The sequence below is a fragment of the Schistocerca serialis genome, chromosome 3 (assembly GCF_023864345.2).
Source record: "Schistocerca serialis cubense isolate TAMUIC-IGC-003099 chromosome 3, iqSchSeri2.2, whole genome shotgun sequence".
Classification (NCBI taxonomy): Eukaryota; Metazoa; Arthropoda; class Insecta; order Orthoptera; family Acrididae; genus Schistocerca; species Schistocerca serialis.
In genome coordinates, this window is record NC_064640.1 from 367,106,072 (window position 1) to 367,131,676 (window position 25,605).

General features: G+C 41.9%; 1 protein-coding gene across 1 annotated transcript in view; it reads left to right on the plus strand.

The window, feature by feature from the left end:
* The window catches only part of LOC126470185 (uncharacterized), a 130,990-nt gene that overhangs the window by 53,055 nt on the left and 52,330 nt on the right, over positions 1 to 25,605 (plus strand). Inside the window, exon 5 of the mRNA XM_050097842.1 lies at positions 15,656 to 15,828. Within this exon, the coding sequence (XP_049953799.1) occupies positions 15,656 to 15,828 (173 nt within the window). The remainder of the gene's footprint in view (positions 1 to 15,655; positions 15,829 to 25,605) is intronic.

Sequence of the window (25,605 nt, forward strand, 5' to 3'; positions counted from 1 at the left end):
GGCCACAACAGTCTCTAAAAAATGGAAAGTCGAATTTAATGCTGAGAATTATGACCCCAAATTGTTCCCCTCCATAGCCACACCAGGGGAGGAACATAGAACTATTGAAAAGAGAGAGCCTTATTTGCCAAGGTATTCAGTCTGCAGCATAATGGATGAGGACTCCTTTCTGGCTACAGAGCCTTAATTTTTGTCGATCACCTGGAGGACAAGTTTGGGGAAGTGGCTGCGCTGTCAAAAATGAGAAATGGAGCAGGCCTCATTCAGACAGCATCCCCAGCTCAGTCCCGGGCATTGTTAGCCTGTGACCAGCTGGGTAATATTCCTGTTTCCATCATCCCACATAAAAGCCTCAACATGGTCCAGGGGATTATTTTGCATCACGACCTTCTCTTGCAGTCTGACAATAAGCTCCGCGCCAATTTAGAACGGCAGGGTGTTCACTTCATCCAGCGCATCTTTAGGGGACACAAAGACAATAGGGTTGCTACCAGTGTCTTCTTCTTGGCCTTTGAGGGTGATTCATTGCCTGAAAATGTCAAGATGATGGTATACTGATGTGACGTAAAACCATACGTCCCTCCCCCTATGAGGTGCTTTTAGTGCTGGAACTTCAGGCACATGTCTTCCTGCTGCAATTCCAGAGCCACATGTTGAGAATGTGGACATCCACTGCAACCAAATACTCCATGTGCACATCCTTCCACTTGTGTTAACTGTGGGGTGCACCACTCCCCCTGCTTGCCAGACTGCACAGTACTCCAAAGAAAGCAGAAAATTATGGAGTACAAGACCCTGGACCAGCTCACTTACCAAGATGATAATGTACGAGGGTTGGAACTTTAATAGTGGCAACTATTTATTTACAGCTCATACAAAATAGATACGTGTTTCAAAGCTTTGCTGACTTTCAAAGTAGTCACCAGCATTGTGTATAACGTGTTGTCAGCGATGTGGAAGTCATAGGATATTCTTAGCAATGCCAGTTGTGTTGACAGTTCGAGCGGCGCGCTCTATTGCCCGATGAATTTGTAGCAGTTCTGAAGCAAATGTCGTGAAGGGTTTCTTTAGTATAGAAATCGAGTTGAACTTACGAGAGCTTAAGTCAGGGGAGTGCAGTAGGTGGTACAGCACTTAGCAGCCCCATCATTCAAACAAATCAGTAACAGCTTGCACTGTACATGCTTGAGCATTGTCCTGCAAAATGATAGTCAGGTCCTGCAGAAAGTGTCATCACTTATTTCTCTATGCCGTTCATTTTTGGAACACAACCTACAACCAGCTTAGAGACAGAAGTGATGACACTTTCTGTGGGATCTGACCATCATTTTGCAGGACAATTCTCAAGCACATACAGTGCAAGCTGTTACTGATTTGTTTGACTGATGGGGCTACTAAGTGCTATACCACCTACTGCACTCCTCTGACTCGTAAGTTCAACTTGATTTCTAAACTGAAGGAAACACTTCACGGCATTTGCTTCAGAACTGCTACAAATTCGTCATGCAGTAGACCACGCCACACGAGCTGTCAACACAACTGGCACTGCTGGCAACGGGTTATACACAATGCTGGTAACTACTTTGAAGATGAGTAAAACTTTGAAACACGTATCTATTTTGTACAAGCTGTAAATAAATAGTTGCCACTATTAAAGTTCCAACCTTTGTAAATTTGAAAGCTGCAGCTATGTTGACATTTCCCTCATATGTGAGTGTGGTTCTGACATCTCATACAGTGGACCCTCAGAGCCGCCCGAATACATCTGTCCCCTTGATGTTGGGGGCATTCTTTTTTTTGTCTCTCCCAAAGCGGCTACTTTGGGAGCAGTACCCCCCCCCCCCCCCCCCTTGAAATGCTGGGTACATCGGACTTCTCCTCGTAGCCAGAGAGGCTTCAGCCTCCTCCGGCCCCTCTCGCACAGAAGTGGTCCCTAGGGACTCTCCCTTCCAAGATCTCCACTAACGCAAAAGTGAACACTCATCAGTGGCTGAAGGAGCCACAAGCTGTTGGACAAAAGGTTTCACAGTCTTCCTTCGTGCCTGAAGCTAGTTCGGAGAAGCCTTCCCAGCAAGCCCCTAAAGAGAAGCAAGAGAGCAAGCAGACGAAGAAGTCTGCTAAGAAACAGGACTCTCTGGTGGCCCCAACACTACCACTCCCTACCAGTTCGGATTCTGAGGATGAGGTAGAGAATTTAGCATCCCCCAAAGACCTGGATCTCACTAACGCCTCACCTGCAGTGAAAATGGATACAATACTCAACCGGAGGCAGCAGATAATGTTGAGGCGTAAACTGCCTCCTTGGTCACTTCATGCCTTCTCTGACTACGGGAAGTGTCATCCTCCAGTGGAACTGCAATGATTTTTTCTCTCACCTGTCTGAGTTGCGACAGCTCTTAAGCGTTACACTTGCTTTTTCGTTGCCCTTCAGGAACCCTGGTTTCCCGCAATGTGGACCCCTGCACTTCATGGCTATTGGGGGTACTACAAAAACCGTACTGACTGTGACATACTGTCAGGTGGAATTTGTACCTATGTCCTTACCTCTGTCTGTAGTGAACCTGTGTCCCCTCAAACACTTTTAGAAGCTGTGGCTGTCAGGGTGAGGAAAACACAGGAAATTACCATCTATAACGTCTACCTCCCTCCAGTTGGTGAAGTGCCACCCCATGTATTTGCTACACTAATTTCCTAACTCCCTCACCTTGTCTACTTCTGCGTGATTTTAATGCCCATAACCCTTTGTGAAGTGGAACCAAGGTTACTGGCTTTGGTAAACATGTCGAGGACGTACTAACTCAACTCGACCTTGGGTCCTGAATACAGGTGTCCCCACGCATTTCAGTGTGGCATATGGCTTATACTCAGCCATTGATCTCTCAGTCTGCAGTACTGGCCTTCTCCTGTTTATCCACTGGAGAGCTCACGATGACTTGTGTGGTAGTGACCATATTCCACTCTTCTTGTCTCTACCCCACCATCACTCATTTTGACACTTGCGCAGATGGGCTTTTCCCAAGGCTTACTAGGATGCTTTCACCTCAGCTACCACCGTTGAATCTCCGTTCATGCATACATCAATGAGGTGGTCCACACCATCACTAGTACCATTGTTGGCAATACCTCATTCCTCAAGTTGCCTCTGGTGGAAGTCGGTGCCTTGGTGGTCGCCAGAAATTACTGCAGCCATTAGAGGCCATAGGTGGACCCTCCAATGTTATAAGTGCCACCTGTCTCTGGAGAACCTCATTGCCTTCCAACAATCCTGTGACCAGGTCTGCCTACTCATCAAATGACGGAAGCAGGAGTGTTGGGAACGATACATCTGCACCATTGGAACACGGACCTCTCTTTTGCGGGCTTGGGCCGAGCTCCGATGCTTTTACAGCTGTCAGATCCATTCAGGTGTACCTGGAATTTCCACACATGGAGCTGGATCTGCTGATCCAGATGTAATCACAGAGCATCTTGCCAAGCATTATGCTTGCACCTCTGTGTCTGAAAATTACTACCCTGCCTTTTATCTCCTCAAACAGCCGGTGGATCGACAACACCTATCTTTTGCTCCATGCCACTCTGAGCCATATAATGCTGCCTTCAGCGAGTGGGAATTCCTCAGTGCCCTTTCTGACTGTCCTGACATATCCCCTGGCCCAGATCACATCCATTCCCAAATAACTAAACACCTGTTAGCTAATTACCAGCACCACCTCCTTGCCATCTTCAGCTGCATCTGGGGTGATGGTGAATTCCCGTCGCAATAGTGGGAAAGTATCATCTTTCCAGTGCTAAAACCTGCTAAGAACCCACTATATGTGGATAGCTATCATGCTATCAGCCTCACCAATGTTCTGTTCAAGCTGCTCGAAGGTTTTGTGAGCTGGTGGTGTTAGCTCCTTGAGTCTCAGGGCCTTCTGGCTCCAACACAGGGTGGTTTTTGACAAAGGCGCTCCACCATGGACAACTTGGTCCACCTGGAGTCTGCCATTCAGTCGGCCTTTTCCTGGTGACAACACCTTACTGGCATCTTTTTTGATCTGACACAGGCCTACAATACCACTTGGCGACACCACATCCTCACTAGTCTGCATGAGTGAGGTTTCCGGAACCCCCTCCCAATTTTTATGCGGAACTTCTTGTTGCTCTGCACTTTCAGAGTTCGTATCAGTGTTTCCCACAGTTCGCCACATAGCCTCATAGCCAAGAGAATGGGGTCCTGCAGGGCTCTGTCCTGAGTGTCCGACTCTTTTTAATTGTCGTTAATAGTCTTGCAATAGCAGTGGGGTCCTCAGTATCTCCCCACTGCTTGCAAATTATACCACCCACATTCATTGTTTGCCTCACCATCCAAATTACTGTCTCCTTTTCCCTGACACTGCAATCCATTTCCCGCAGCAGCAGCCCAGAATGGGGACTCTCATTGCAATCCATGTCTGGTCGCTTCTTACTGAACTCGACATGTTCCCTCTACCACCTTTCCTGTGGGTTCACTTAAGTACACCTCCATGGTCCATGCCGTGCCCACAGCTTTGTCTGGACCTATCGCAAGGCCCAAAAGGCTCAGGTCCACCTGAGGCCCTCCACCAGCAATTTTTTTCTATTCTCGACAAGTTCCAGGGTTCAGAAATAGTCCACAACAATGGATCAGTGGTCAACAAGCTTCTTGGCTTCACTTACACTCACGTTGGATGTACTGAACAGCGCTTCTTGCTGGATGGCTGCAGTGTTTTCACTGTGGAGTTGGTAGCCATCTGTCATGCTCTTGAGCATATCCTTTCCTGCACTGGTGAGTCCTTCATCATCTGTAGTGACTCCTTAAGCAGCCTACAAGCTCTCGACCAGTGCTTCCCTCGCCATCAATTGGTAATGACTATCTAAGAGTTTCTTTATGCCCTCAGAAATAGTGGACATTCATTGACCTCCATTTGGACCCCAGGACATGTCGGGATCCCAGACAATTATCTTGCTGACAACCTGGCCAAACAGGCTACCGTTAAACCAACTCTGGAGAACGGCCTGTTGGATACTGATCTCCAATTGGCCTTCCACCATAAAGTTTTTGCGATCTGGGATACTGAATGATGCACCCTCAGTGCACCAAATAAACTACATGTTATCAAGGAGACAATGAATGTGTAGCGGTTATTCAAGTGAGCCACTCGCAGGGACTCCGTTGTCCTTTGCCAGGTCCGCATTGCCCATACTTGGCTAGCACATGGTTACCTCCTCCGTCATGAGAACCTGCCTTGGTGTCTGGTGTCTCTGTGGCTCCCACATGACTGCCGTCCTCATCTTGTTTGGCTGCCCAATTTTAGCTGCTCTGTGGTGAACTTTTAACTTTCCTGCCACGCTGCCAATGGTGTTCGGTGACAATGCCTCAATGGCTGATGTTTTACATTTTGTTCATGAGGGGGGTTTTTATCACACAGTCTAAGGGTGGGCATCTGGCCTTCTCTCCCCGGCCACCAACCTCCCTCCATTTTAACTCTTCCCCACTCTTTTTTTGCTTTCTGTTCACCTTGGTGTTCGTCTTTTCCCTACCTGTGTTCCCCTAGCCATTTCTTTTAGACTTGAGATTTTAGTGTGTTGCAGGGTGACTGTCTCATCCTCTTTTATTTTTGCGATCAGCCAGCCCATGCAATCTGCTATATTCTTTTAATACCTTCCACTACTTTCTCCTTTTAGCATATGTTTTCCCCTTTCTGTTGGCTTCTGTCATTTTATCTTTTGGTGTGATTTGTAGCTAGTTTTATGCCTTTTACTTCCCCCAACTCCTTTTAGGACTGTTTTTAACTCAAGACCTGTTTGAATAAGGAAAAAGGTACTGATAACCCTATAGTTTGGTCCCTTTATTCCCCAAACCAACAGACTTTCTTTATGAATCTACATCTACATGTATATTCTGCAAACCACCATATGGTGCACGGCTGAGGGTATCTTGTACCACTAGACATTTCCTGTTCCACTCACAAGTAGAGTGAGAGAAAAGTGACTGTCTGCATGCCTTCGTACAAGCCCTAATTTCTCTAATTTTATCTTTATAGTCCTTGTGTAAAATGTGTATTGGTGGCAGTAGAATCATTATGCAGTCAGCTTCAAGTTCAGGTTCTTCTTCAAACATGAACCAGACTTCTGTAAAATTCTCCAAATAAACTGAAGTTCCTAATACCATCCTTAAGTGCTTATTCCATTTCATATTGCTTCGCAACATTATGCCTCAATATTTAACAGATGTGGCACTGTCAAGAAAAACACTACTAACACTATAATAGAACCTCACAGAGGTGTTTTTCCTACTCATCTGCATTAACCTGGAGTTTTCTACTTTTAGACCAACAATAAATTTTGTCTAAGTCATCTTGTATCATCCAAAAGTCACTCAACAACATAACAAGAAACTCTTTCCTGTACACTGTACCATGATCAGCTAACAGTTGCAGATTTCTGCTCACTGTGCCCATCAGATCATATATGTTTCTAGAGTATAAGGCTGTTCCTATCACACTTACCTGGGGCTTCCTGATGATACCCTTGTCTCTGATGAACACATACTGTAGAGGGCAAAATAATAGTTTCTCGTACTTAAGAAGTCTTTGAGCCATTCACGTGTATGTGAAGCTATTTTTTATGCTCTTAACTTTTGTCAACACTCTGCAGTGAGGCACCATGTTAAACATAATCTGGAAATCTAGGAATGTGGAATTTCCATGTTGTCCTTCATTCATAGTTTGCAGGATATCATGTGAGGAAAGGGCATGCTGAGCATTGCACAGTCAATGCTTTCTAAGTCTGTGATGATTTGTGAACAGGAGCTTTTCCATCTCAAGGGAATTTAAAGTATTCAGACTGAGAATATATTCAAGGATTCTTCAGCAAACCAATGTTAAGTATATTGGTCTACAATTTTGGAGATCTGTTCTACCACCCTTCTTATATACAGGAGTCATTGGCACTTTTTTCCAGTCGCTTGGGACTTTGTGCTGGGCAAGAAATTCATGATAAATGCAAGCTAAGTAATGGGCCAATGCTGTAGAGTACTCCCTGTGAAACCAGATTGAGATTCTATCTGTACCTGGTCACTTATTTGTTGTCAACTCTTTCAAATGTTTCTGTACACCAGGGATGCTTATTACTATGTTGTCCATACGGGATTCTGCGCAATGGTCAAATGACAGTATCTTTTCATGATTCTCCTGCGTGAACGACTTTTTGAACACAGAATTTAAAACTTCAGCTTTCGTTTTGATATCTTCAGCTGCCACACCAGACTGGTCAATGAGTGACTGGATAGAAGCCTTCAGCCCACTCAGCGATGTTATGTAGGACCAGAATTTTCTCAGGTTCTTGGCAAGATATTTTTATCTGATATGATGATGGAAGTTGTTGTATGCTTTGTACATCCATCTTATTACGGGTGCAGGAATTTCTACTAACTTTTACCTGTTGTCATTTGCTCATTCTTTGTTGAACCAAGAATTCAACAGTCACTGTTTCCTCAGCATTTTCCAAATTTTGTTATTGAATCATAACGGGTCTTTTCTGCCCTTAATCCACTTACTTGGCATATACTTCTCCAGAGCATGATTTGCAATCTGTTTAAATTTTTCCCATAGTTCTTCTAAATCCATCATATTGGAAGTGAATTGCCTAAGTGGGATGCTAACAATGTCTTATCTGCTCTTTATAGAAAAAATACTCTCCTAGCTTTTTTGATGGATTTATTACCTTTAGTAACCATCGTCGCTATGATATCATGATCACAATTTTAACTAGCTTCTCAAGACAGTTTTCAGAAAACTTGTTCAAAAGTGCCTCACAAGACTGCCCATCTGTACCACCTGCAGTGAACCCATGGATGTCCCATTGTATACTCAGTAGGTTAAAGTCGCCTCCAACTAATATTGCAAGATCTTGGTATTTTCACACTACTGAGCATAGACTCTCTTTGAGCGAGTCTAAAACTGTCACGGTGGAATCGGGTGGCTGGTAAAAAAAAAAAAAAAAAAAAAAAAAAAAAAAAAAAAAAAAAAAAAAAAAAAAAAAAAAAAATTGAGTTCACTTAGATGTGTACACATGTCCAGATAACTTCAGTCAGACTCTGTTTCGACCTTAATAGACACAGTGCTTTTGTCAACTGTAGTGAACGAACACTCCCTTACTGATGACATTCAATCTGTCTCATCGATATACTTTCCATGCCTTGCTAAATATTTCAGAGCTTTCTACTTTGGGTTTCAACCAGTTTTTTGTTCTAAGAATAATTTCAGTGTGACAACTTTCCATGGGGGACAGTAAATTCAGGAACTTTGCTAAAAATATATTGACAATTTATTGTTAAAATTTAGACAGTTGAACTGACTTATCTTTGGACTTTGTATAATTTTGCTCTCTGTGTATTGACTGACAATCATTCTTCCGAGGACATCAAACTAATGCCTAGTCAAAGAAAAAAAAATGCACTTCACAAATATTCTGATACTTGCTGACCTATCAAGAGAAGTCCTGCAATTCTTCACTCCATAACGAAGGCCCAGATATCTGCAGCCAAGACCATAATAGAATCAATGGAGCCTTTGGTTGGGACTCTCCACTCAGCTCTAAACAAAAGGACCCCACTCCACAAGCAAGACCAGCAGTCTTCCCCACTTCTACCAGCTGCTCATACAAAATGAGGATGGCCTCAGAATCCAATCAACAGATGTCACTAGTGCCAACTTACAGATGAGTGCACCCTGCCTGCTCGATAATTGCAGCCACGGCCTCACTGAATGAGGCCACCCAGCAGATTTGCCGAGCACATGTTAGATTTCATCCCAGTGCTGGATGTTATTTCCCTAAGGGGCTCCATAATGTACCTAACATTGGAGCTCCTGATAACTAGCAGACCCCTCCCCCCTGTGCCTACTCAGACCCTGTTGAAGAAGTGGCCACCTGTCCACTCACAGGGCTCAGTGGGTGAGGTCAGTTGGCCATCCTTCACATTGACTCTCCACCTCAAGCTAAGTGGATTTGATACCATCCGTCACTCACCTTGTATTGAGGGCAGTTTCCCTGTGCTGGGTACACTTCAGGGTGCCTTGAAAGCAAATCCTGTTGGCGAAACAAGCAATATCTAAGGTGTCACACACAATGTCCATGATTCTCTGCCACTGCTACATCCCAAGGCAACAGCCTGAAGATGGCTGGGTGTGACAAAAAGCATCTGCAGCTGTTAGCAATCTGCAGCCAGTTTCTCCTGCATCCACCCACAGCGGGCACAAATCTGATCCATCCTAGTACTACTAACATAATTCTTAACTGTAAAAGTACACAGAGAAAGCTAAAAATGTAACTTGCTACCCTCTTGATGTGTCACCAACATAGGCTGGTGCCATTAGTATGAGTATGTGCTGAGGAGTTTTAAAATATGTGACTGCTCTTGATTTCTCTGTATCAGGACAGACTCCATCACCATTCACTAGGTGCCCCAAGATTTTAATTTCTTTGGTGATGAAGAGGCAGTACTTTAGATTATGGCAGAGACCTGCAGTCTGAAAAACGCGTCAACACAGTTGGCAGGCAGCTTAGATGTTCTTCAGACGTCTTTAAAAAAAGACAGTGTCATGCAGATAGCAAAGACACATCATCCATTTAAGGTATTGAAGTAGGATGTCCATCATACATTCGAAGGTGCCTTGAACATTACACAGTTCGAATGGCATAACTTTAAACTCCTAGAGACCATTAGGAGTCACAAAGGCAGCCTTTTCCCAATCAGTCTCGTCAGCCTCGATTTGCCAGTAGCCTGTCTACATTTTTATAATTGAAAAATAATTTCCTCCTTTCAATCAGTCTAAGGTTTCACAAATACACTGCAATGCATAGACATCTTACATCATGAATTTGTTCAGTCATCAGTAGTTGATGCAGAAATGCTGTGTGATACCCTTGGTATTCTCAAGACAACAGGAGAAGACCAAGGATACTCTGAAGGTCCAGTAATGCCATCTTGCAGCATCTTCTCCACTTCCTCCCAGATTGTCTGTTGTCCAGATGGTGACACCATATACGAGCACTGTATAATTGGTGGATGATCCCCCAGTGCTAACAGAGTATTATATCATGGGCTGCTTGGTCTATCTTTTCTCCACTCCTGATTTTAAAGAATCCAAAAATTGACATAGAATGGCTATTGCTCACCAATGTTGTTCCTTGGTCAGATCAGATCCCATTGGCAGTTCAGTAGTAGCTTCCCCCCTACAATGCCTGTTGTGTAAGCAGAGCATGATTCTTTGGCAATTACATTAAGCCACCCTTCCTGGACTGGTTCCACTGCCCCTCTGCACATAACTTTAGGGGTGAACTGTTGCTGCTCATGACAGTGATTCAACATTCTCCTTTACCACCTACAATGTTTATGATTGTCATTGGCATGTAGATTTCTTTCATGAGCCTGAGTAGCATTTTGCAATTGACAAAGCTTCACAGTTTAACTGAGCATCTCAGTTGACGACTAGAACTCGTGTTACTGATGCCAGTGGGATAACTTCATCTTCAGTGGTAAATAACTGGCTGGAGCAATCTCTCTTGTGTTTACTGGAATAGTTCCACCAACCTGGAGCTCTGATCTTTCACATTCTTATGACTACTTGAGATGCCTGTAAGAAGTTCCATCCAAGAATGACATTATGTCTGCATTCTGCTAAAACAACAAATTCAAAAGACTGTGTTCTGTTGTTTATTGTTGTTCTTGCAATACGTGTTCCTGTTGGCTGGACGTATTTTCCATTTAAGATCTTTAGCACAATGTCTTGTGTATAACAGAACATAGTCTTCTTTAGCTGACAACAGTAAGCATCTGATATGAAAGAAAAAGAAGCCCCTAAATTGACTAGCACTTGGGCAGGTTGGACATTGATGATATCAGTGAGAGTTCCTGATATCTTGGTGACTGTCCTCCATGGATGATTTTCATCTGTGGTGATCTCACTTCCATATGTGGTATGCTTGCATAGTTTTCCTGTATTCAGTGGCTAGGCAAGCTGCTGGTACCTTTGTATGATGATGGGGAACAGCTGTGGTATGTTGGGGAGCATGTCCAGGCTGCAATGATGGGCTTCATCCCACAGGTCGACTGTAATAGTCTACAGTAGACCAGCATGAATAGTAGTTTTTTTGATGATGGTTGATGTCTTGTGGCTTGTGGTGTAATAGTCATCAAACACTGGTCATCTCATTCTGCAGTAGCATACAATATGCCTAGAGCAACCACAGTGTCAGTATACTGGTGTGTTGTTCTCCATACACCTCTTCACAGCATGTTTGACTGGTGGTGGAGATTTGTGTCATAGATATGCCTTTATTGATATTCTCTATTCCCTCATGATGTATTAGGTGGACACTGGTGCATGCTATCACTTGTGTACTTGCTCTGACATTCCTGGCTGCCATATACTGCTGTGCCTCTTCCCTTTCCAACATGCATATGAGAGAGATGAGCTCATGGTGATCTTCCATAAATGCCATAGGGACGACATTCTCATGCTCGGTTTTACAATTTGCATAGGGTTCAAAATATTCTATATATATGACTGTGTGGTTCCCCTTGGTGTTGGGCTCTGTTCTTCAATTGTTCTCCTGCGAAGTGGGCTTGCTGCTGTTTGCCGCCAAACTTTTTCTTCACTCCAGCCTGGAATTCATACCAGCTTCTCTCCATCGTTCTCAAACCACTGTTGGGCTGTTCTGTCCAAGTAAAAGTACACATTTACCAAACTTGTTGGCATCCCACCTGTTCATCCATTTTGTCGGGTCTTGACCAGAGTCTCTGGAATGTACTGATGCATGCCTTACTGCTATTTTGGAATCCATCTGCCATCTTAGGAATGATGTACAGCTTTTATTCTAGTTCCTGTCCTTTCAGATGACAGATTTTACATTGTCGCAATTACATCAATCTTTTGAAGTACCCAGTGTCTCTACCACACACAATGTCATGTTGAAACTACAATCAAGTTGAAATCCAAAGGCAGGATTGTCAGTGAAGTACAACACTTAGAACTGAAAGCATGTTTATTATTGACACCAACATACAGTCAGAACATTATCTATCTCAAGAACATTCCAGAAATGATAAATACAAAATAAAATAATTGCAGGCAGTCAGGGTTGAACTGATACCTATAACGTGCCAACCAGTGACACTAACCACTATGCCATATGTTGTGCCCATAGTTCATGGTGATAAGCTTCAGAAACTGGAATGAAAGGTGTATGCTTGTGTAAAGCAATTATGTTCATGATTTGTAAAGATGCACAAGCTTTTCAAATTGTAGGGAATGAAAGCTTTTTAAGTCTACTGAAAGTCATTGCACTTTTATGCAAAGTGTGATGGAGACATTCATTCAGGTGAGTGCTGGAAAAACCAATTTGAAGTTATTCAGAACTACTTCAAAAATAATATTCAGAATGTGACCAGTTTAACACTCTTGAAGATATTTGGAGTGAAACAATGTGGTATAGATAAGTGCCTTGCTAATACCCCACCCATGCTAACAGCTGCAGATACTGTAAATCTGCAAGATGGTTTTGACGTTCTGTGATCTATATAAGTGGCTACTTCTGCATAGGAAAGTACATTGTAAGCAATAATGTAATGCTAATAACTAGTATGTTGAATATTAAAATACAAAGGGAACTAGGAAAGTTCTGCAACACGACGCAACAATAAATCGCTATGTTCTGAGAATACTTCATACTTGCTTTGTAGGCACTGTGCCAAGTCTGTGGGTGCAGCTGTTCACTAGCAGGGTTAGTTTGAAGTGCTTGCTATGGCATCATGGTCACAAAGTGAAATATGGGCCGGTTTGCGGTACAACTTTGCGCGTGGTTTAAACATAGACCAGTGCTTTGGAGAAATGACTTGCATTCAGTGATGTGTGTCCACATCGTACAACTGTATTCAGGTGGCACAGAGAATACCACATAGGAAATTTTACTCTGGAGGATGCTGAGAGGACGGGAAGGCCACGATCATCAGTTAAAACATTGATGCTGTGAGGAAGATGTTAGACGAAGACTGGCAAGTGACAACGGTTCAATCCCGCATCCAGTTATCCTGATTAAGGTTTTCTGTGATTTCTCTAAATCACTCCAGACAAAATACCGGGATGGTTCCTTTGAAAGGGCATGGCCGACTTCCTTCCCCGTCCTTCCCTAATCCAATGAGACTAATGACCTTGCTGTCTGGTCTCCTCCCCCAAACATCCCAACCCAACCAACTGGCAAGTGACATATAAGCAGATAGAGGAGACCTTATGGCTAAACGCATCAACAATTCGTTCAATTCTACATCATCATTTGCAAGTAAAGAAATTCTGTTGCCTCTGGGTGCCGCATAGGTTGACAGAAGAGCAGATGACACACCATATGACTTGGTGCCAGGAGATGTTAAGGAAGTTTTCTAAGAGACAGTCTAAATATGTGAATAGCATCATGACAGGTGACAAGAATTGGCATTATGATGTGCCGACTAAGACGCAAAACAAAGTTTTGGTCTTTGAAGATAATGACACACCCGTGGCTGTTGGAAAATCCCAATCAGTAAAGAAGAAAATGATAGCTGTTTTTTTCCAAATTGAATGGAATTGTGGAGCATGTTGTTTTGGATGCACAGAAGAAACTCACAGCTAAGTGGTACACTGAACACTGCCTGCCGAAAGTCATCCAATCTTTGAAGAACCTGCGACCAAAGACAAGAATGAACACTTGGTTCCTCCATCACGACAGTGCTCCATCTCACCATGCCAAAGTTTGCACCAAATGTTTGTGGGGTACAGGTCTGAAACTCCTTGAGTACCCTCCTTACAGTCCAGACCTTACTCCTCATAACTTCACACTGTTCCCATATGTGAGAATGAAGCTGAAAGGAGGGCAGTTTTCAAGTGATGACTTCCTGAGGGCTTGGGACAATGAGTGTGCCTTTCTCCCTACAGAAACTTGGGAGAACTAGTTTAGGGATTGGTTTTGGAGGATGGAGAGGTGTATTCAATATGGCAGAAATTACTGTGAAAAAATTAAATAAATAAAGCTGTATTGCAAAATTTTCCTAGCACCCTTTGTATCTATTGTGCAACCAGACCAATACAGACTATTGGAGAGAACCTGAAGAGTAATACCATAACACAAATCAAAAAGTGCTCATTAACACTGAACAAGTTAACATATTACCCATATCAACATTGTTCAATCATAGGTTCAGGAACATACACTTTCATAATGCTTCAGCATGTACAAAGGCAGTGAATACCATCAAAGATTTACTTGCAGTTGTTGAAACGATTGTCAGTGAGAATGGGCGAAAACGTAGATATATTGAAGGACATGGGGTGAACCAAATTTGATTTACGGAGTGAACATTATGAAACACAACAAGAAAAGAGTAATTTGCAAATAAGCAAAGAACCTGATGTACCATCACAGTTCAGTTATTATCTGAAAGACTGGCTTCAAGCTCTTAAACAAGATCCATTAAAAGCATGCAAAGCAAAGCTCCACAATCTTCCAGTGGTGTCATCGGATGCCATATGGAGGGGCTTGGGATCAGCACACCATTCTCCTGGTCAGTGTCAGCTTTCTTGAACTTAGAGTTGCTACTTCTCATTCAAGAAACTCCTCAATTGACCTTATGATGATGCTCAGTATACCCCAGTCCAGTCCTCCTACAAAGAAAAATTGCTCTCAGTACTGGGAATTGAATTCAGTGGCTCCCTGTCACAGCCAATATGCTGCATAGTGCAGTTATTTTTAGCATTATGCAGTACGCATGTTCACTACAAGACTGTCTGCACACCGGTTTTCTGTATTATTTGGTGAGTGTGACTGTCTAATAACTATGGGTAGGTTCTTCATACCCACAGATACGGAAAGTCCATTCTAGTAGGTACCTGTTTTAGATACAGTTTTATAAAAATTCCTTCTATCTTTTCTGGATTCCAGTTTTATATTTTATGACTGCATCAATTTTAAAATAAACACATGCCACATAGACTGGCCTTTTATTTGAATATTGGGGTACTGTTACTGAACTGGGCTGGAAATGGAGTGGAGAAACGTATCTTGAGACTTTATAAGAGTTCGGCAAAGGCAGTGAAGACCACCTTCACCAAGACTTTGCCCAAGAAAGCTTTGTGGGATTTCCTCATTGTGCCAGCTCTAATGGAGCCTCGTACATTTTTACTTAGATATTAGTTGTCAACTTCAGGTCAGGACAGAAACCACTCTGTAAACAACAAGATAAGAAATAAGAATCTTTTACTAATTGTACACCTAGCAATGAGGCTATATGTTTATGTTATATCAGTGAATAATAGTGTATAATTATTGTGTTGATGCAGATAATTAGTAAGTTTAAGGAAGTATTATTCATTTTTTGGATAATATCATCAACAACAACAACAATAATAATAATAATAATAATAATAATCACGTCAGATTGCTGCACTTTCTTCCTTCAAGTGTTCTGAGTATTTTTATGGTTGTTTTCAGAACAGTGAACAATTGTTACAGTGAAACTTTTCTGAATATCGCTTCTAAGCATATTTTAATCAATCTGAAATATATTTTTGCATGGCAGTTATCAGAAGTGTCAATGTATAGAAGTTACATTATACTGTTTCAGCTGAATGATTGCCTGTTGTACACATCATACTATGGGTCAGGACTGGCATCAGGGCTAAAAGTAAATTCAGAGCTCCCTCTTGGAGGCATGAAGGTTACTACACCACAGGCCGAGGAATTCCATAATGAGTTCAGTATCATTAGCAGCACAAGGAGTTTTACACTAATGGCGAGGTAAGTAAAATTAAAAAAAAAAAATACTTTTTCAGCTTGTTGGCTGGGAATGAGGTTTATCATGAAAGTTTCTGTCAATAACTAAACGATAAATTGGCAACCGTGATACCATTTTTAGCTTAAAAGTGAAGAAATTGTTGTAACCTTATGCGAGTCTCTCCTTACAGTGTAGTAGTATACCATGATGTAACAATTAGATAGATGTGGGTTATTTCCAAAATTCTGGTACACTTCTTTTGTGGTCATTTTTTCTTATTCTTATCAACTTCATCCATTTTCCACATTTATTGAAATGAAATGAGGGGAGAATGAAATAAAGTTGGGAGGTTTGTATTGAAAATAATGAACTGTAAAAAGGAAAGAGGGGGTAAGGAACAAACCACCATACAGTTGACAAAGAACTCACATGACATGGGGTGGTGATCTTACGAATCTTCGTTATGGTTGCTACCTTGCATTTCTGCCAATAACTTAATGGAAATGGAAATAACCTGACTACCCATTCACAGTAATCACACATCATTTACTGCAGAAATGTTATACAGTTTTTGTTAGAATTTTAGTTGAAAATTATGGTTCTTGTAAAAGTGTTAATAATTAATTCTTGGATTCACAACTCTTCAGTAATGTCACAGTAAATGCTTTTGATCACTATTACAACTGCTTATAAAATTAATTGGCATTTAAGTTATTAGTAGTTTATTTTCTTCTGTGCAGCTGTTACATATTTCACTCATAGTATCAAAATAATTCCCATGGTTGCTATGATTTTATGGATTTAAGCTCTAGACGTCACATCTTAAAGTACTGCTCTGATCCATAATTGTCCTGTTTTTGCACTGATGACATACTGCCTAACCTGGCATGTTTTTAATTCTTATTTTCTACATTTAATTGCTAGTCACACATATCCTGAACAAAATGGTGCAAGTAGTTCCCAAGTTTGAATAGCTGTGCTAATTTTAATTGACAAAAAATTTCTACACACATCAAAAAAAGTTTTGCAACACCCCAGTTCCCAGAACTCCTGAAGATAGACATTGACTGAATATTGTATTACAGACACAGTCCCTTTGACTGTACAGATATGTCACTAAACCAGCCCAAAGAGTTAAACAACCATGCATGAGCAGTGCCTATTAGACAGAGAGGGTATGACAGCTGATCAGTTCCAGTCATTCCACCAGGAAGGAGGTACACGGCCCATGTTGTTTGTAGTTCAACCATGCCTAGATGGTCAGTACTGCAGTTGAATCGTGTCCGCATTGTTACTTTGTGCCAGGAAGGGCTTTCAACAAGGGAAGTGTCCAGGCATCTCGGAGTGAACCAAAGCAATGTTGTTCGGACATGGAGGAGATACAGAGACACAGGAACTGTCGATGAGATGCCTCGCTCAGGCCACCCAAGGGCTACTACTGCAGTGGATGACTGCTACCTACGGATTATGGGTTGGAGGAACCGTGACAGCAACGCCACCATTTTGAATAATGCTTTTCGTGCAGCCACAGGACATCGTGCTACGACTCAAACTGTGCTCAATAGGCTGCATGATGTGCAACTTCACTCTCGACGTCCATAGCAAGGTCCATCTTTGCAACCACAACTCCATGCAGCGTGGTACAGATAGGCCCAACAACATGCCAAATGGACTGCTCAGGATTGGCATCATGTTCTCTTCACCAATGAGTGTCACATATGCCTTCAGCCAGACAACTGTCGGAGACGTGTTGGGAGAACCTGGACAGGCTGAACGCCTTAGACACACTGTCCAGCAAGTTCAGGAAAGTGGAGGTTCCCTGCTGTTTTGGGGTAGCATTATGTGGGGCCGATGTACGCCGCTGGTGGTCATGGAAGGCACCATAACAGCTGTACGATACGTGAATGCCATCCTCCGACCGATAGTGCAACCATATTGGCAGCATATTGGCAAGTCATTCATCTTTGTGGATGACAATTCTTGCCCCCATCATGCACATCTTGTGAATGACTTCCTTCAGGATAACGACATCACTTGACTATAGTGGCCAGCATGTTCTCCAGACATGAACCCTATTGAACATGCCTGGAATAGATTGAAAAGGGCTGTTCATGGACAACGTGACCCACCAACCACTCTGAGGCATCTACGCTGAATTGTCATTGAGGAGTGGGACAATCTGGACCAACAGTGTCTTGATGAACTTGTGGATAGTATGCCACGACGAATACAGGCATGCATCAATCCAAAAGGACGTGCTACTGGGTAGTAGAAGTACCGATGTGTACAGCAATCTGGACCACCACCTCTGAAGGTCTTGCTGTATGGTGGAACAACATGCAATGTGTGGTTTTTGTGAGCAATAAAAAGGGCAGGAATGATGTTTATGTTGATCTCTATTCCAATTTTCTATACAGGTTCCGGAACTCTCAGAACCGAAGTGATGCAAAACTTTTTTTGATGTGTGTATAATGATGATAAGCGAGGGTGGTAGATAGATATGTGCTAAAAATAACCAAAATATGCATTCATTTATGCACAAAAAATTATAAACCGTACACTAAAATACTGGAAATGTGCACTGCAATGTGGTAAATGAACATTAAAAATACATTTCTGGTGACTAAAATTGGAGCACTATGAAGAATAGCAAATGAGTGAAAAGTTTTATGTGTTCTGTGTGTGCATGTGTACATTATAATAAAAAAGCATGTGTAATTAAATTTGCAGGTCATTTGGGGGTGTACAGAGTGTGAAGTTAAGTACTAGAATTAGCACCTCTGGCAGCAACAGTGGTTTTTACTTGGCTGGCCATTGAATCAAACTGAACTTGGATGACAGATATGTGTACATCTTTCCTTGCTGATTCAGCTCTATGCTAGAGTTCATTAATCATAATTGCTCACAAGTGGCGACATTTGAGTCTCTCAGCGACATATGGCCAAATGTTTCCCATGGGTGAGAGGTCTGGAGAGAACAATAAAGTGACCTCTATATTGAGGTAGCTTAAGACGGTACACCAACTTGTGGTCTGCATCATCTTGTTGAAAGATAATGTCATGGAGACCACAAATATAGCCCACAGACACCAGTTTTAACATGTCAGAAATGTAATACCAGTCATCCAAATTACCAGCTATGGAAACCAGAGATGATCACATTGTGTACCCAATGGCACAGTTGCACATGATGCTCTACCTTTATGATGAGGAATGCAATTAAGCAGTGTTCACTTTCATTGGAGCCTCCATACTGTGTCCAGTGTCACTAGTGGACACACCGTCAGCATGCATCTCTTTGCTACCACATCAAGGGAAGCCACAACAGTGATTGCCATACTGACAGTCCCTGGCACTCCAGCCATTCTCACACTATCCATGTGGATATGTATCTTGCTGCAAACAAACTCATATCTGGCCAAGGTACATGATGGAGCTATTCAATCTGCACAGCTGAGTTAACAGTATGTCTGCCCTCATGGGTGCTTGTCATGTGGGGCTGCTAGCATGGCAGTCATGGTATCTCAACTAACACAAGCTGAAATATTGCAGAATGATAAACTGCAACTTGAGTAGGTCACTACTCTGCTACTGATGAATTCCAGCATATGCTGGTAGATACTACTTCTTGTAGAAGGTACAACACAATCTTCTCATAAACAACCAACACACAGATGTGATTCCTGGATGTGAGAAATCCCCTGTGTACTTTCTCTCTCTCTCTCTCTCTCTCTCTCTCTCTCTCTCTCTCTCTCTCTCACTCACACACACACACACACACACACACACACACACACACACACACACACACACACACACACACACAAATTTGAAACATTTGAGAGGAAGAATCCAGTATTAGGTAGTAACTGCTTACAGATTAATATTTCATTAGCAGTTTCTAACACAGATGGTAATACAAGGGGCAGTGAAATGAAAAGCCTGTTTTTTGTTTGTGAAAATATTTGTCACATTGGGAAAGATTCTCTCCACTTTGAATGGCATTAAAGTGCAGAACTTCAATGCTGATGGAATAATAATCCTTCAAACATCTCTGTTTTCCCACTATCACCAAGCTGACATTACAAATGAAGCATAACCCTGCATTCCTTTCCTCTGTCGTACATTTTTGCACAAAAATTGTGTCTCGGTGTTACAAGGACACTGCTCCTTGGTAAGAAAGCACATATTTTGTGAACGAATACCAAATGAAGCCTTGTCCCCTCCAATCATTTCATTACTGAGGCCAGACACTGTTTTGATTTATGCGAGTTGTCTCTGAATTATTGCTTTCCCCCATGCCTTAATGACAACCTGGATGCTATGAGATTCATCTGAATTCAGAGAAAGCAAATTCCAAGTAAACATTATACATTTACTATTAGAATTTCACTACTTACTGACAGAGCTCACTTTCTCTCAACAGTCTCTTTCATTGTTTGGTTCAACAACGCAGAAGGTTTATTTTGAAAAGTAATAGATAAAGTGTTGTAAAAGTGCAAGTGTTCCACATTTTGAAGATGTAAATGTGCCTCTATGTTGAGACATATTGTGTAGCTACTTCTTTCGGTAAATGATGTCTCTTTTTCTTAATGTTCACTTGAACAAGGCAAATTTGGCAGAGTATGCATCTTATACACTTGCATTAAAAATGTATATTCATAAAATCTAGTATGACCTACACAAAGATACAGTTGCTAAATATTATGCCATTTTTTTAAGAAAGAGTTGCAGGGTTTGACACCCTCTTACCAGTAAAAACATATATAAAAAACTTTGAATCAGTGGTAGAATTCCTCAGTGATGTAAAATCTAATTGGTAAGATCACTTTTAAAAGTGCAAAGCACAAGGAGATTGTTACAATGCTGCCCCAAAAGTTATTTGGATTCCCCACTGAGCCTGACTATCAATAGGGAGAACACATGAGATTGTTACAATGCTGCCCCAAAAGTTATTTGGATTCCCCACTGAGCCTGACTATCAATAGGGAGAACACATCATAGGTAATTGGGCTACGTATTCCAGCCACATCTTGCTCCCGTGCGAAGCACTGCCACCAGCATGTCATGGGGAGCTGGCCAGTGTTGAGAGGATGCCAGTAAATACCACAGCCTGGCTCTTGCTAGCTAGTCTCTTGAGTCTTTAGTTATGTGCCATTGAACAGTAGAGTTTTGACCTGGCCTGTGTTACATTTATAATTTGGATTATCAACAGAACAAGTGATCATAAACTTGTTCCACCTACATGGAGTAGGATAGAGAAGTGGCAGCAAGTACGTTCTCACTGTGTAGTCATTCCTGTGAAGCCTGGACCCCTAGTTTCTAAGGCTGTGGTGACAGCAGTTACAGCAACAACTACTGCAGCAATATCAACAGCTTGAAAAGCAATGGGAACTTCAGGAGCAGCAACATGAGAAGCACAAACAGCAATGGGAATTCCACAACAACTGCAGAAATTTCTGTTACAACTGCTGCAAAACCAACAACGTTCTGCAGCTGCAGTTTCCGCGCCTCCCTCCTCCTCCTCCTCCTCCTCCTCCTCTTCCACCACCACCACCACCACCACCACCACCACCACCACCACCATTTGCTTGCTTTGATGAGGCAGACAAGAGTTGGGAGTCCTATTAAAGTCAATTTGTTCTTCACTGCAAGCCAAGTCAAGTAACTGACCCAGAATGTTAGTGCATACTCTTACCGCCTTCTAGTAATAAACTGTATGAAGTGGTGTAAAAACTATTCCCACTCTTGAACCCCTGTAGGTTGAGCTTTTCAGATGTTTATGGTTTGCTGACTGACTATTATGATCACCAAATCCCATAGCTGCAGACAGGCAGAAATGTAACCAATGTCCTAAGAAATGTAAGCAATGCAGAATGGTCTGCTGAATTTACAAGTTTTAGCACACTAATATGATTTTTCCTGTAAACAGTGTAGCACATCGAATGCCAACTCATTAATCTGTGATGATGTTATTATGTGTCTTTCTCCTGATAGTCTTTAAAGTTATTGGATGCAATCCTCTGCATTCTACATCTGCATGATTACTCTGCAAATCACAATTAAGTGCACTGCAGAGGGTTCATTGAACCACCTTCCAGCTATTTCTCTATCATTCCACTGCGGGAAAAATGAACACTTTAATTTTTCTTGGTGAGCTCTGATTTCCATTTTAGTATGATGATCATTTCTCCGTATGTAGGTAAGTGTGGAAAAAGTTGATGATTGAAATTTCATGACACAACAAAACATGCTTTTATTTTAATGATTGACATCATCAATTCGCACATCATATCCATGGCACACACTCCTCTATTTTGAGATAATAGAAAATGAGCTGACCTCCTTTGACCTTTTTTTATGTCCTCTTTCAATCCTGTCAGTTAAACATCCCATAGAGCACAGCAGTGCTCTAGAAGAGGGCGGGCAAATGTAGTGTAAGCAGTTTCTTTAGTAGACCTGTTGCATTTCCAGCTACTAGAACTTGCCACAGCTCATGAAGTAACTGCATCAATGCAAGCTATATTTCACAGTTATTCTGGTGTCAATGTTGTTAGTAGCATTAGTACTCATTATGCTCCCCGATCTGCTGATGACTTCCAATAACATCATCATTCAGTCTACCAAGCATCTGTTCATCTGGCATTCTGGCGACACAGGATTCAGTAGTTAGTGCAGTAGTTCAAGATCTATCACCCTCATCGTCAATAGAAGAAGAAGAAGAGTTTCGTTCACTGTCGGTGTTCCCCAAAGTGAGGGGAGGCTTAGGCAACAGTTTCCTACACAACATTGTGAAAAGCTCCCAGAAAAGTTTGTGCTATCAAATCTTCTCAAAGCTGTAGCCCATGGCATCAACAGTCTTGTTGCTCTTTCCATGATGTCACCTGTTTTGCATGCTGTGAACCGAGCACCTAATAAGTGTCTGCCTTGGTTGGTGTTTGTAAACAATGTTGGTCATCAGTGACCCGCATGCTACCTTGCCAGTACTCATAGCAGCAGCAGGTGGGCTGTAGAGGCTTATGCTACAACAGGCCATTGACAGAGTAACAGCACATTCCCAGCATGACACAGGCGCTACTGTGCCTCTGCTTAATGAGGACAAGTAGCGGTGCATTGGCTTCCTGCAGCTGAGGTCCCCTTGACACAGAGTAGTTATGTACAATGGCCAGTTGATACCACTTTAGGATCAGATCTTAGTCCAAACAAAGTATACAAATGCAGTTCGGCAACTGACACTACTAGCAAACAACTCTTGGGCAACAACTAACATTTTTGGCTGAGACACTTTTGTACTTTTTTGTTTTCAAATTCTGTACTAGGTGAATCTGATTTCAATTGCAAGACCATTTACAGAACTTAACACAATATGTGCACAGTTTAAGCAACTGTTTGTACCTGCATTAGATCGTGCAACAGGGTTCCAGGCCCAAATATCCTCAAAGCATTCCTGAATCTGATTTCAACTGTGACCATTCACAGAACTTAACACATTTTGTGTGCAGTTTAAGCAATTGTTTGAACCTGCATTACATTGTGCAACAGAGTTCCAGGCCCACATATCCTTAAAAAAAATCAGCAGTGCCAAAGTTTTGCAGACATCTAGTGCCTTCTGCCATGTGCAAGTAGGTTAAAGTAGAACTGTATTCCAATTAAAATTACTTGATAGTTGATATCTGTCACTTGCTGCTACTGTGTTGCCACATCCGTTGCAGTAAAATGCTATTAATGTGTAACATGATGTGACGTAGCAAGCAGCCTCCGTGAAATATGATGGAAATGGGAGGTGCTGTGTCAGCAGTTGATTTTAACTGACCAATAAGTGAACCGTAGCAGACAATGCGTTTATGTAGTCCTTAATTTAAACTCATGTCCTAATTTAACCACAACCTCGTGATATGCAATGTAGCCAAGAAAACAGCACTCAGCAGTCTGCAGCAGAACTAAAATCAGTGTCACTGTTCACTGCGTGTTAGGCTAACTTCTACGACCAAACTCAAGACTGAGAAATTTTGGTTTCAGCGGTAAAAGCAAACTGTAATTTCTCGCTGTCGTATGTTACCTGAAACTATCCTCACAGTGCCTACATGGATTGCCACGTTACCAGCAGCTAAGCAGTCCAGGTTGGCACTCTATTGCAGATTACAGGCGACACAAGCAGATTCCAAATGTAAAAAGAATGATAGAAAGAAAATAAGAGCAAATAAAAAAATCAATATGATGACAAAAATGGAGAAGTATTAGAAACAAAAAAATACATTTAAACCAATTAATTGAATAAAAATAATAATCAGAGTCTTTTGGTTAGATTTAGAAAAATAAAAAGTTTCATTGCAGTTGACGAGATTCAAAGCTACGACCTTCCACAGGTCGGATTTATATACTAATGATTGTGCTCTGCCATTACACTGTGGAACATTGTTGTATTTATGACTGTGTGACCCAGTCACAAAAATTAACTGCAGCCTTCAAAAATTCAGCTTCACTCAATGCTGTGATTATAATAACTCTACAGTATATATGATGCAAGCCAGATAAGGAGTTGGAAGTTTGACAATGGTGAATGGCACAAGCATGATTTTGAGTACTCTGATTGGAAGAAACCAGCTACGACACATAGAGTGTCAAAGATCAAGTAATTTGATTCTAATTGGAGAATGGTTGCAAAATATGGGAGTTATATTCCCAGTATTGTCAAGCCACTGGGCTGTGCCCTTGGTCATAGTTATGAAACCAAATGGAACTCTTAAAATTTGTGGTGTTTTAAGTCTAACATTAATTCTCAGGAAAATTTTGATCCGTGTACAATTGTTGGTCAAAATTGACTGGGGGCCATTATTTTTCAAATATAGATCTCACTAATGCCTAATTTCAATTGCCTGTTGATCAGATGAAGCAATTCCTAGTGATTAATATGCCTTCGACATGCACCATTATAACAGGTTGCCATTTGGAGTACAAATGCTTTCACAGTATTTCAGAGGTACCTTGAGCAACTCATCCAAGGTATCCCCAATTGTATTAATTATTTAGAGGACTTGCTTATTATCGGGGCCATGGGGGAGTAGCACCTGCTAAACCTACAGATGTTGTTTTGTTTGAACAGTTTCACATTCGTTGTCTGCATTGTCACATGGACAGATGTAGTTTCTTTGAGGCGAGCATTAAGTATCTGGGACATACATTAAGCAAAAAAGGGCTTATGTCCACACAGGATCATGTGAATGCAACCAGTTACCAGCTCCTAAGAACCTGAAAGAACTAGTCATTCCTCAGCAAAGTAAATTATTGTGCGCATTTTATTCCTGATGCGGCCCATATTTCCCATCTGCTTACTCAGTTGCATAAAAAAGGTGCTAAATTGGTGTGGTCAGAGGCATGTTGCAATTTAATAAGTGCCTTAGGTTGCTATCTTCGATTCTGCAGTGTGGTACACCATGAGTACACACCACAAGGTCAATTAATCACCAGAGAGTACTACAGGGATGTCCTCCGTTGCCTACATGATGCTGTGTGGCACAAGGGACTGGCTTGTGGTCAACATCATGACAATGCTCCAGCACATTCCTCACACTGGATTCAGCCTTTTTTTTTTTTTATTGAGTTTGGACAAGAGAGGGCATTATAGCAGCAACAGTAGCCAAGCTAAACTCCATTTCAAAAGAGGCTTCTTCAGCATACTTCCAACAATGGCAGCACCGCTGGGAGAAGTGTATAGAGTTCCAAGGGAACTACTTTGAAGGTGATTAGGTGTCCAATGCTACAGGTAAGCCAGGGTTGTTTTCCCCCTCTGGCCAAAGTTCA